The sequence below is a fragment of the Vigna angularis genome, chromosome 1, assembly GCF_016808095.1.
Source record: "Vigna angularis cultivar LongXiaoDou No.4 chromosome 1, ASM1680809v1, whole genome shotgun sequence".
Taxonomy (NCBI): Eukaryota; Viridiplantae; Streptophyta; class Magnoliopsida; order Fabales; family Fabaceae; genus Vigna; species Vigna angularis.
Genome location: NC_068970.1, coordinates 7,689,069 through 7,703,018, shown reverse-complemented (window position 1 = coordinate 7,703,018; position 13,950 = coordinate 7,689,069). Strand labels below are relative to the sequence as shown.

The 13,950-nt window shown below is 31.5% G+C and overlaps 2 protein-coding genes across 4 annotated transcripts; both read left to right on the top strand.

Moving 5' to 3' along the window:
• Positions 1-1,772: 1,772 nt before the first annotated feature.
• Positions 1,773-5,742, top strand: LOC108346229 (protein NRT1/ PTR FAMILY 2.11). Its single transcript, XM_017585286.2, has 4 exons — positions 1,773-1,969; positions 2,053-2,270; positions 2,463-3,022; positions 4,676-5,742. The coding sequence occupies exons 1-4, from the start codon at positions 1,867-1,869 to the stop codon at positions 5,586-5,588; spliced, it is 1,794 nt and encodes a 597-aa protein (XP_017440775.1). The 5' UTR covers positions 1,773-1,866; the 3' UTR covers positions 5,589-5,742.
• A 3,031-nt stretch (positions 5,743-8,773) lies between these two features.
• LOC108323492 (protein NRT1/ PTR FAMILY 2.9) lies at positions 8,774-12,373 on the top strand. Of its 3 annotated transcripts, XM_052869565.1 has the most exons (6): positions 8,774-8,927; positions 9,237-9,488; positions 9,584-9,743; positions 9,834-10,051; positions 10,281-10,834; positions 10,918-12,373. In XM_052869565.1, the coding sequence occupies exons 3-6, from the start codon at positions 9,602-9,604 to the stop codon at positions 11,834-11,836; spliced, it is 1,833 nt and encodes a 610-aa protein (XP_052725525.1). In that variant the 5' UTR covers positions 8,774-8,927; positions 9,237-9,488; positions 9,584-9,601; the 3' UTR covers positions 11,837-12,373. The 3 variants fall into 3 exon arrangements, with proteins under 3 accessions (XP_052725525.1, XP_052725527.1, XP_017411460.1); XM_052869567.1 differs by lacking the exon at positions 9,237-9,488; XM_017555971.2 differs by lacking the exon at positions 9,237-9,488 and having other exon boundaries at positions 9,580-9,743.
• The last annotated feature ends 1,577 nt before the right edge of the window (positions 12,374-13,950 follow it).

Below are 13,950 nucleotides of genomic sequence, written 5' to 3'. Positions count from 1 at the left end.
ACAAGATTGTTTCTATTATGCACGAGGACTGAAGTTTGGGGACATTGAATTTGTAAAATTAATATTCTAATTTTATTGAGAAAAGATAATGACATATTGTTATATTTATTTAACATAGAAAATAAGAAGATAAAATGATAGAAAATAAGATAAAATAATTATAAAAGCGTAAATTTTTGTATTTTTATATAAAAAAAAGAAAATAAATTGTAATAAAAGATAATGTTAAATCAATGTAAAAAGTTTAAGAATATTAAAGAATTATGTTTCAATTTTATTTGGGTGAATAAAATTTGATGCCTTTTAAGTGGCTCCCATGTGAAGTCTGTAATATTTGTCTGGGCAGAAAACAAGGTGAGTGTGACTCTGATTGAGGAGGACTTTTGTGTTCGTTAATTAGGCATGCAATTATAAGAGAGAAAAACACATCACACTTAGAATTGACGTTGGTGTCGTGTGATGCCAGCTGATTTTCAAAAGTATCTTATTTTTACATCTAAAGCTTAATTAGTTAATTGTGTTTGCGAAGACAACCAAGAAAATCCCTTTGTCTCTATTTCTAAGCAATTAAACAACATTTTTTTATACTGTATATTACAGGACTTAAAACTCATGCCAACAGTAAATGAAAGTGGCGATCGAATAGAGAGAGTATAGATTAAAAAAATGTGTTATTTTGTGATTCTTTGATTATTATTACACTTGATTGATTTGGAATATAAAATCTATGTTTGAAATGGGAACTTAAGACGTGTAGTTTTGACTAAAATGTAAAGAGACAGCAATGAGAAATGCGATAAGATTTAGTCAAACGGGATTCGATATTTAGGTGGGACACTGTTGCACAATAAAATGAGTGGTATGAGCAATTTTACGTCGTCCACACAAGTTTAATTGAATCATTACCCAGGAACCAACAATTATGATCCACTGGGAATAACTCCACAAATGCCATTCAAGCTTCAGTTATGGACTATCTTCTGTCTTCCATATTTCATACATGAATCGAATTATAAGTATCAAATTTTAATAGTTAAGGAGAAATTTCTTTTAAATCATTTATGAAGCACTTCTATAAACGCTTTCATACTCAACACTTTGCTTCAATAGAGGGAGAATAAAAAAAAGGAAATATAAAAAAATTCTTGTCATTTGTTTCAAGGAATTTAAGGTGATTTTTGTATGGGAGAAAAACATGAAAGGGAAGGAGAGATTTAACCAGAAGTGCATGTGTACAAAAGAGTGGTTGGTTTCACTGTCTTTCCTTTTAATCTCTAATCCAAACACCTTCATTTTTATTATAATTTTTTTTCTTCTTTTTTTATTTACAACTCATATTTTAAGATTTTGTATTGAAAATAGTGTGAATCGTATTATCTTTTTCTTCAAAATTTTATTATTGTAAAAACAATCATTAAAGAATTGCTTAGTTTAATTTATATAATTTTCTTATTTTAAATACTTTTCAAGAGAAAAGTTAATACTTCAATAATAAATTGTTTATGTGGTAAGGAGGAGTGCTAATAATATATTCTCTAAATATAATTTTAACGATAAAATTAGTTGAAGTTATAAAAAAATTATAAGTGAAATTTATATAGGTCTATAAATTTTTGTTAATAAAGAGAAAATGTTGAAAAAAGTGTTTTATCTTGGGCATTTTTGTACTTGAATTATCTGTTACCAAAAATGTAATGTTTTATCTCATCCACTTGTTTTTTTCGGTCTAAGGCCAGGAACAAGGAAATAGGTTGATACTATAAATTCATAACACCCCGAGGGAAAAAAACAGAACAAGGTTGATGAATATCAGATAGGTGTTCACAAAATCTTAACAATTATTTGCTTCTTCTCTCTGTTTCAGTCATGAACGTTGTTGGGAAAAATGAGTCAGACCCAGAGACTATGGAGAAAAATGAGGAGGCAGAGATTAAATACAGAGGGTGGAAAGTGATGCCCTTTATCATTGGTAAGCATCACAAAAAGTTGCAAATGCTTTTACATATATAATTCCTTGTTACTGTTTTCACTCATCTTATTCACATCATGCAGGGAATGAAACTTTTGAGAAGCTGGGAACCATTGGTACCTTAGCCAATCTCTTAGTCTATCTCACAACTGTTTTCAATTTGGACAGTATCACTGCAACAAATATTATCAACATCTTCAACGGCAGTGCCAGTTTATCCACTTTGATTGGGGCTTTTCTCTGTGACACCTATTTTGGCCGCTACAAGACACTCGGATTCTGCACAATTGCTTCCTTTCTGGTCTCAATCTCTATTTTCAAACTACATAAGCCTCTACGCGTACTTTAATTATTTTTCAACCCACTTCAGAGAAATGATAAAAATCACCACTTTTTTCTACTAACTTGTAAAAGAAAGTTAAGTGATATGAATCCATCTAGTGGGAGAGTTTTAACTAACTATTGTGATTGTATCTGGTTGGTTATTCAACAGGGGCTACTTATTATTCAGCTAACAGCATGGATTAAGGAAATGCATCCACCTCAGTGTGGAAGAGATAGCAGCATATGCAAAGGTCCAAACACAGGCCAAATGGCATTTCTGCTGTCTGCATTTGCATTTCTGATTGTGGGAGCTGCAGGGATCAGACCTTGTAACTTGGCATTTGGAGTTGATCAGTTCAACCCCAATACTGAGTCAGGAAAAAAGGGAATAAACAGCTTCTTCAATTGGTACTTCTTTACCTTCACATTTGCTCAGATGGTATCTCTATCACTCATTGTGTACGTACAAGCAAACGTAAGTTGGGCTCTGGGTCTGGGAATTCCTGCAGCTTTGATGCTCATCTCTTGCACACTCTACTATATGGGAAGCAGATATTATGTCAAAGTTAAAACAAGTGGTCCAGCTCCACTAACAACCATAGTTCAAGCTATAGTTGTGGCTGCAAAGAAAAGAAGACTCAATCTATCACAGTATCCATTGGTTTCCCTCTTTGACTATGTTTCTCCTCACTCTATGAACTCCAAGCTTCCTCACACTTCTCAGTTCAGGTAACCATCGTCATCTTTTATATTGTGTTTCCAATGGCTTACACAAAATTAATACCTTTAACCTTATTGAAGTAGAGTCTATGACCTCATCATAAGCTCTTTCACTGAGCTTTTTGGTGAAACTTTTTGAAAGCAAGCTTTTTTAGATTTTATGCTATAAAGTTGCAAGACTTTTTAAAGTATGTTTACTCCAAAACCAACAAATCTTTCTCCTCCGTTCATGTACTAAAACTGCACAATTTTGTACTGAAATTTAAAGTAAAGAAACAAGTACATCACTTTGAAGTAGAGCTGTCAAAAAGGTAAACTGGGTCGACTCCTCGCGGCTTATAAGGGGTTGGTTTTTTAATGAACCAACTCAATCTGGCTCACGAGTTAAAAAAATTCGAACCCGACTTGACCCACCATGGGTTGATGGGTTAAACAGATTGACTTACTAACTCATTTAATTATAATTTTTTTAAGTAAAAAATTACAATTTTTTTTAATTCAAATATAAATAAACGTTACTCTAAAATGATGTTAAACTCCAAAGACAATTCAAAATAAATAAAAAAATATCATACAATCCAAATGTAATCCAAAAACATGTACAAAAGACGAACAAATAAGTTTTTAATATTGATAATTTTTATATTAGTTGTCCATTTATAATATTAGAGTCTTTAATAGATAAATCTATAATAATTTTCTCTCTTGAAACATCTTCTTCTTTATCACCATGTACAATATAATAAAAAAAATGCTAACTAATAATATTGAAATACAAAATAATAAATAATTAAATTAAATTAGGTGGGTTGGTGAGCCAACCCGGCTGACCACGGGTTCAACCCGGTAAACTGGATTCTAAGTGAGTCAGGTTGAGAGCTAACCCGCATAAAAAAGTTACATTTTTTTCAAACCTAACCCGGCTCAAACCCATGATGAGTCGAGTTATCTCGCGAGTTACAACCCATTTTGATAGCCCTACTTTGAACCAAATGAGACTTTCCGAGAATGTTGGACTTTCAGAGCAAAAAACATTTATATTTATGCCTTATTTCTCTCAAAGTTAATATTTGTTACATTAGTTTTATCATTTTCATCACTAAATATTAGCACTAATTTCTTTAACCAATATTATACTTACGTTTTTTTTTATAGCAAATAGTGTAACATAACATAAACAAACGAAATTATATGATACTTTACTAATTTATTTATATATATGTGTGAAGTAGAAATAAAAAAACAAAACAAAACTTTATAACCATTTCTTGAGGATATAAACTACAGTTTTTACTAAAATTCTTAAAACAATCACAAACGAGTTGTTTATATTAAATTTATATTTCTTATAATATGGCATGGATTTAAAAATTTAACACAAAAATAATTTCAATATACCAACATTAATAAAATAAATATTTAACTTAATCTTTTTGTATACCATGGGCTTCAATATATACTTTTTATTAAAAAAATAAATAAAAACAAAGATGTTTGTACATATAAAGAAAAAGTTAATCACTCCAATGGCAAACGTTGTTTCATTTTTAAACATCTCACATATGTAAATACTATTATAAGAGCTGACTGATTGATTAAATTTTGTGGTGTATTAGTGAATTGGCAAAAAAGAATTAAGACGTTGAATGTTGATATGAACAGGTTCCTTGACAAAGCTGCTATCATAACCCCAGAAGATGGTATAAACCCTGACGGGTCTGCTTCTGATCCTTGGAATCTCTGCAGCATGCAGCAAGTGGAAGAGTTGAAATGTTTGATAAGAGTGATGCCCATTTGGGTTGCAGGAGTTTTCTTCTACGTTGCCATTGTCCAACAGAACACAATGTTGGTGTTCCAGGCCCTTCAAGCTGATAGACGCGTTCTCAACAGCAACTTCAAGATCCCAGCAGCTTCCTACACTATCTTCCAGATGCTGACCCTCACCCTCTGGTTACCCATCTATGACCGAATTATCGTGCCTTCACTCCAAAGGTTGACAAAAAAAGAGGGTGGCATCACTGTTCTTCAAAGGATGGGCATTGGAATGTTTCTCTCTGCATTATGTGTATTTGTGTCTGGTGTGGTGGAAGAGAGGAGAAGGACTATGGCTTTGAGCAACCCTATTGGAAGAGAGCCAAGAAAAGGTGACATTTCTTCAATGCCAGCTCTGTGGTTTATTCCTCAGTTAGCACTGGCAGGACTGTCTGATGCATTTACCCTTGTGGGGCAAGTTGAATTTTTCTACAAACAGTTTCCTGAGAACATGAAAAGCATTGCAGCGTCTCTTTTCTTCTGTGGTCTTGCAGGATCGAGTTATTTGAGTAGTTTGCTGATTTCTATCATCCATAAGGTGACAGCTAAATCTGCAACTGGGAATTGGTTACCTCAGGATCTGAACAAGGGAAGATTGGATTATTTTTATTACGTTATAACAGCTCTTCAAGTCTTCAATTTTGGTTACTTTATACTGTGTGCCAAGTGGTATAAATACAAAGGGACTGCTACTAGCAGCGCTAGTGATCTTCAGCTAGATCAACTATCCAAACCATCTCAAAAGACTCTTAACACTGTCTAAGGGTTTTCTCTTCATTCTGTACTTTCTGAATACGTATCAGAAAAACCTTATCAATTCAGAATCATAGTCTCTCGTGCAAAGTTCATGTCATCTGTAATTGGAAAAATGGTTCATAATGTTTCTTTGCCAAGAGAATAAGGCAGCCTTTCTTTTAGGTTTGGATTTGGAATTAGTTTTACTGTAAAGCTGCTTAAGGTAGCTATGAAATTTGAAAGGCTTGAATGTTTTTAATATTTAAATAATAGTTTTATATTTGATCATAACAAAATGTTTTTATTTCAATTTTTTTAAATATAAAATTTCTAACATCCCAAAATATTATATATATTATCGATATAATTAATACATAATTAACCATAATTCAACTATATAATCATCAACAACTTATATGAGTAATGAAATTTAGAAGTGGTCTAATAAGATGAAATATATCTCCAATTATGTATAATAAATTTAATAAACCCATTTCTTAAAATAAATAATATTTATAATTTTATGATCAATAGTTTTTTAATAAAAAGTGTTCTAGAAAATTCATAGCAGATACATATAGATAATTAAAATAATAACAAAAGCTTAATTTTAAGTAATTAAGTTGTAAAGGAGAACTGAGAATAGATGAAAGATCCTCTAAAAAATATTTTTTATATTAGAAAATTTATACAATATTAATAGATACAATCATAAGTCATAGACATAATTAGAGATAAATCCGGGTAAAGATTAAATAAACTAACGGAACAAAATATTCAGTCTATTTTGCATAAATCTAGGGACTAACGATTAGTTCCTTTCATACTATATTATCCATCATTTACCTCATTCTAATATTTTTATAATAAAGTAACTGAGGTACAAACATAGTTATCATTTAATGAGCATTTTCATAATATTTTAAATCATATTTTTTATGATGTTAAAGAATGTTAGATTAAAATTATATTTTTTAAATAATGAGTGTTAAATAAAAGTGATCAAATTAAAATTATTAAATGATATAATTATTAACAATGTATAATTAGTAACAGGTAATTAAATTCTAATTTATTATTGTATATTAATCTTATTATAAGATTAATATTATCCGTTAACGTGCATATTTTTTTTAAGTAAAAAGAAATTAAAAACTGAAGTGAATTTACAATTGTTGATTAAAAATTAATATTTCAGAATTTTAATAAAACTAAATAGACATAATAAATAAATGGAAATGTATACAATTTTTTTATGAAAATGATAAAAAAAATTATATTATTTTATCAATTATTATTTAAATAAATATAAAAGTGATGACTGGAAGAGACGAAAAGTTTTTTTTTTCTTTGAAAAAACCTGGCATCCATAAGCAAGATCTCTTATGCTTTATTCACTTTGCCGTATTTTCTGTTTGTCAAAATGGAAAAGGATGGATGAAGTTTGTTTTTTTTTCTTTTTTCCAAGGGATGTTGTGAGGATTCGAAGAAGGAAAGGAGGATGGCATTTTTGTTTGAAGACTTCAGGAAGTGAACAGTGCTTTTACAAATTTAACCTTGTCTTTTTTATTTAAAAACTAATTATTTATATTTTATTTTAAATTAATTTTACTTATTTACATTTTACTTTATACTAATTTTAAGGATAAGAATTTAATTATAATATTTCATTTTAATCTATTGAAATTTTTTTTTATTTATCACATATATTATGTCACTCACATATTTTACTTTTAATTTTTTTCACTTTTATTTTTAAATATCTCAAATCTATCTGTTAACTATCTCTTAAATCTATATTTTGAAATGAACCAATATTTTTATTAAAAATATATTCCAGTACAAGACTACTATAATTATATAAAATATATTTAATAACACACTACTATCAACTATTTTTTATTTTTGGCAAGAAATAACAATTGTAAAAAGTTAGAAAATAAAGTATCAGATTTTAATAAGTGTTTTAAAATAATGAAATAAAGTATTTTAGTATTAAAATAATTCAATAATATAAATAGAATTTCATAAATTTATTTTTGTTTTAGTGTCTAAAGTAATAGTTATTTTTTTATAACTTTTTCTTTGAGTTTCTTTTTTCTTCTCTCTATAATTTCTAATTCCTGAATCATCTGGATGATGATCAGGAAGCTTTTGGAAGATCACAACAGAGTATTATTCATCATCATCTGATAAATTTTTCTTCTAAACCAAGTAAGTTTTTATCCTTTTTTCTTTTGATTCTTCAGTTAAGGCTATGCGTAGAAGTTCCTTCACATATGTCAATCGAGTTTCTTTTATAGTTTCATGATGATCAAAAGTTATAAGGACTCACTTCAATTACAATTCTGTGATTTGTAGGTGTTTCTAGAGTTCTTTGAGCTTGAAGCAAGGGTAGTTTCTCTATAGAGCTTGGTAGTGTTCTAATACGTCAGTATGTTTTAATACCGTCTGTAAAAACTCAATGGAGAGGACTTAATTTTTTAAAAATTAAGACTCAATTGATATCGCTTTAAAAAAAAGACTCATTTAAGATTCTCCTACAAAATACGAGATCATAGGATTTAAACCTATTTTATATTTCTTTTATACTAATACATGGTGTTCCAACCCCAAAATACAAAATATCTATTACTTTATATATGCAACGACGTTAACATTAAGTTAATTAAATAGACAAAATTAATTTTATTTAATAAATATTAAATTCAATTAAGTTAAAAATTATAAAAGATAAAGTAAATAAAAGTTTAAATATAAAAACTAAACTTTTAGAAACTTATTATTCATGAAGGAAATTTTTATGAGATAGATTTAGTAGTTAGTTTTTCAATCCAAAGAAAAAGTAAAGTATTTTTTATTTTATTATTACTTTTAGTTTATTTTTAACTCGGTAAAAAAAAATCATATCAAAATTCAAGTTGATTTTTAAATTATAATTTATTTTTTCAACTCGAATCAAAATTAAACCATCTTAATCTTTTACTTGTAATCCAAACACATATTTTAAATTTGTTTAAAAATAATAAATTGATTCTTTTTTTATTCTTTTAAGATTCCTGACCTTATCTTTGACGACAAAACTTTTCTTCATTGTTTTCCTAGAAATAATAGAACTGTTTCAAGATGAAGCTAATTTTTTCTTAAAATAAAAGAGTATATTTAAGGCCAACTTAAAAAATTCATCCTATATTTGAGAGAATAAAAATATACTTAGACTAAAACTCAAAATCTAAAATTAAACTCTTAAGCAAGGTACACTGAGTACCATGTCTGATAGCAAGTCTTTCTCTGATAGAAGTTGAATTTGAAGGCTACGTCCGAGATTTTCGTTTCGCAGGGGACCAATTAACATCTCTCGCTTCAGGTACTGCTATCACCCCCTTCTATTGCTTTTCGCTTCCTCTCTCAATTTTTATGTCGCTTCATTCCTCATCACTCTTTTGCTTACGCTTTTATTTCGATATATCATCTTATGATGTACTGAGTTGACTTCTTGTTATACTAAATTTATATCTTTCTTTCTGGGTTTGATTATATTGCAATAAGTTTTCTTCTTTTGTTGAAAATTTCCCACAGACTTAAAATTAGGATAGGAATTACAAAAGTTGCATTTAGGATGATTTGGTAGCATTTTGTACAATGTATGTGTGACTGGGCAATGTTTAACTTGCAGCAAACTTCTGAGATTTTGTATTGTACTCTTCTTGCTTGGGTTTTGCTTTTTGGGTACAGCAAGTTATTTTGTATTGGTCACCAACGAAGATCTACTCGCTTCAACTAAAACACAGTAAATGGGTAATTTAAATATCCAATCATAATAAAAAAGAAATTGGGGGAAATGTAAATAAAAATTGAATTCAGGACAAGAACCCGGGAGTGAAGACTGGATCCGTAAATCAGCTTGAGTAAATTTGTTAGTAGGTAGGTGCGATGATAATAGTAGGTGTGGTTTTGAAATTCCCCCTATTTCATGATCTCTCTCACTGGTCGTTCTTGCCCTCCTTTCCCTCTTCAAGGTAGCGCTTAAAGCTTATAATCATGAACACAATTGGAGAAAGAATGACAAAGCGAGAGAGCTTTGATGATGACCAGGAAAGTTTATTGAAGAGCGATAATAGTGGAACAGATGATGACCCTAAGATTAACTACAGAGGGTGGAAGGTCATGCCCTTCATTATAGGTGAGGAGGGTTTTGTGATTTTATATGCATTTCTTTTTCTGGTTGGTTTTTCTCCTCAGAGCTTGACTGGTTCTTTTCTGTAATTGGCAGGAAATGAGATTTTTGAGAAGCTAGGAGCCATTGGCACTTTATCCAATCTCTTGGTGTATCTTACTACTGTGTTCAACTTGGAAAACATCACGGCTACAAATATTATCAACATCTTCAATGGCAGCACCAACTTTGCTACATTAGTAGGAGCTTTTCTGTCTGATGCCTTTTTTGGTCGCTACAAGATATTGGCATTCTGCACAATGGCTTCCTTTGTGGTAAATTGCTGCTGCCTGGTGCTTTTTGTTTATGGATAAACACAACACTGTTAGGGATATCTGAATTTGTAAAAGCCTACGACACTGAGAAGTAGAAAATGTGATTTAAGATCATCCCAAATAGAAGTAATTCCATTTTAAAATCCATATAGAAAGAAAGGTGCTTGGTTTATCTGATTGGCTTGTTTAATTTTTGTATCGGATACCTTGGTTTCCCTGCTTCATACAGGGTTTATTTGCAATCCAACTGACAGCGGCGGTAGAGAAGCTACATCCACCTCAGTGTGAAGAGTCCCCCACATGTCAAGGACCAACAGAGGGGCAAATGACATTTCTTAAGTCTGGTTTAGGTTTATTGATGATAGGAGCTGCAGGGATTCGACCATGTAACTTAGCATTTGGCGCTGATCAGTTTAATCCTAACACGGATTCTGGGAAAAAGGGGATCACTAGCTTCTTCAATTGGTACTTTTTCACTTTCACTGTTGCTCAGATGATATCCTTAACAATTATTGTCTATATACAGTCAAATGTAAGTTGGGCAGTGGGTCTTGGAATTCCTGCCGCTTTGATGTTTGTATCTTCTATAATCTTCTTCATGGGGTCCAAAATGTATGTGAAAGTTAAACTAAGTGGTAGCCCTATAACTAGTATAGTGCAAGTTATAGTGGTTGCAGCAAAGAAAAGGAGGCTGAAGCTCCCGGAATATCTATATCCTTCCCTCTTCAATTATGTGGCTCCCAAGTCAATGAATTCTAAACTTCCCTATACATATCAATTCAGGTAAACAACATCAAGCAGTTAGCATCTGTTGTTAGTTATGATAGCTTATTAAGAATTGTTTACCAGATGGCTTATGTTAACAGGTTCCTTGACAAAGCGGCAATCGTGACTCCCCAAGATCAAATAAACCCCAATGGATCTGCTACTGATCCCTGGAATCTTTGCAGTATGCAGCAAGTGGAAGAGGTTAAATGCTTGTTGAGAGTGTTACCCATATGGGTTTCAGGCATTATATACTTTGTTGTAATTGTCCAACAGCACACCATTTTAGTGTTCCAAGCCCTTCTATCTGACAGGCGCATTGGGCAAAGCGAGTTCTTGATCCCAGGAGCATCCTACTACGTCTTTTTGATGATTACTGTGGCAATTTGGTTACCCATCTATGACCGAAAAGTAGTGCCCTTACTCCAAAGGCTCACTGGAAAAGAGGGCGGCATCACACTCCTTCAGAGAATGGGTTTTGGAATATTTTTCGCTATCCTCAGCATGGTAGTATCTGCTAGGGTTGAGCAGCACCGTAGAACCCTAGCTTTGATTAATCCTCTAGGAGTAACAATAAGAAAAGGTGCAATCTCATCAATGTCAGGTCTGTGGTTGATTCCTCAGCTGATATTAGCTGGATTGGCGGAATCATTCATGACTGTTGCACAAGTTGAGTTTTACTACAAACAATTTCCTGAGAACATGAGAAGCATTGCAGGTTCTCTTTACTACTGTGGACATGCAGGGTCAAGTTATTTGAGTAGTGTGCTTATTTCAATTATCCACCAAGTCACTGCTAAATCTGAAACTGGGAATTGGTTACCGGAGGATCTTAACAAGGGTAGATTGGATAAGTTCTATTTCCTCATTGCTGCTTTTGAAATTCTTAATTTAGGTTACTTTGTGTTATGTGCAAGGTGGTTTAGGTACAAGGGCACGAGCAGCAGTTCTGTCGAACTCGAAAAAGTGACAAGACAATCGGAAAAAAGTGGTAATGGTCTTAATGATTCGAGTCTATAGCTACTGTGTAGAAATAGGCTACTACAACTTTTCATCGAGTGGAACCACAACTAGCAACGGTTAAAATCAAGATTGAGTATAGTAACAAATATGCAGTCTGTGCTTTTCCAATTAGATAGATACTTTATGTGTAGATGCATTTGACAGATGAGGTGCATTGTTCTTATAATAGGTGCCTACATCCGAAACTTTTGCCTTAAAGCACCTAATGACAGTGAAAGAAAGTATACACTGAAATCACGATTGTATTTTCCTCAATTTGATTCTTACATATGAAGATAATGATTGTAACCACCTAAAGTCGGTCAGAGTTGGTGATCTTTCAGCTCATTTTACAGGGGAAAAAAAAAGAACACTATTATTGGAAATGACATTGTTTTTGTAAAATTTTAATTTTACTTTGATTCTGTAATTGTCATACTATTGTTAAGTGTTAAAAACTAGGAGGGTCGTCCAGTTAATCAACCATTGTATTCTACATGGTATGGTTCAATTTCCCTTTGTTAATAATAGAAGAATATTACAACCCATTTGAAATTTTGGTTTACCTGCTCTTGAACTGCTTGTGCATTTAGATAGATTGATACAAATGATGAAACTCTATGATTTATTATAAGTTTTTGGTCACTTTTTTGGTGCAGATTATGCAACAACTCTTATCTGATGACTAACAATTGTGAACATAATTCGGTTTATCATGCTCAATGAGGCCTTTTCTTTTTAGTTTGAGCCATGTTTTTTTTTTTCGGGGCGGCTACGTCCTGCACGTCTCCTTTTTTTTCTGCACCCCCATAAGTTACAATATTCCCATTTTACTCCTTTATTAAAAAAATATTAAAAACCCTAAAATTCAAATTTACATTTCCTTTTTTCCTTGCGCCTCGAAACGTACTATACCTTCTTCCCTCTTGTTTCATTTTCTTCTTTTCACAAAGTTGTGTAAGGTTGTTGAAGGCAAAATCCCCTCTCGACTTGTTATGGAAGGTGAAAGATTAAGGGAGAAAGGAAGTTTGGAAAAGTTCTTTGAGTTATTTTTAAAAGAAAACTTCAAGAATAGATGTTTCAAAAATTCGAAAATATCTTCTGCAATATCCATTTTTCAAAATTGAAAATAACTTTTAGAACATTTATTCTGGAAGATATTTTTTCTTTTTTAAATAACTCAAACAACCTCTCTATTGGCTATTCTTCTCTAAATTTCTTTTCTCCATCAATTTTTCATCTCCCATCACATGTCCAGTGGGGATTTGGCTTCAATCATACACGACTGTGTATATGAAGAAAATTAAGCAAGAGGGAACAAAGTGCAGGATAGTTCATGTCAAATTAGGGTTTTGGGATTTTTAATAAAGGATAAAATGGAAATATTATAACTTATCGGGTGCAGGAAGAAAAAGGGATATGCAGGAAGTGGCAGCCTTTTTTCCGGAAAAAGAAGACGAAGCTGTACTTGCAGTCCAATAGCGAAGGAGTCTGATCCAGAAGAAAAGTATCGACTTCCTTGGTCAGTAAAATCCCAAAAAATTATATTTACTCGTTAAGGTAAATAGCAAAGGAAGAGCTTCTTTGATCATGTTTCTCAAAACCATTTTTAGACAAGGTCGAAATAGGTGAAGTATTATACTTGATTTTTTCCTCTTTTGAGACAAAAGGTTCAATCTACATTAGACACGGCACCTTGTGATATTTTACGTATATGAACTGACACTAATATTCCAATGATTAACGTCCACAAAAACTGAACGAGTTTGAAGATGTAATGGGAGACGAAAAAAAGCTAGAGGGCTCGTAGTTTTTCTTGTCCGATACAAACAAAGTTTTATATAGAATAAAATAAAAAATGGAAATGAATTTATATATCCATAAAATATTTTCTTTAATAAAAAATCTTTTGTAATGATATCAAAAATAAATCCAACTTAGTCTAAAACGGACAATATCTATTCAAAAATAAATCCAACTTAGTCACACAAAAATTAACTTACTCGAATTTACGGCCTATGATTATGATTAGCATTTGTATTAATACAGTTAACCAATTGGGTTCACAGAGAGAGAAAATTACAATCTGTAGTACACTAACGATTGCGCAAATTACTAGTTAAAGAAATCAA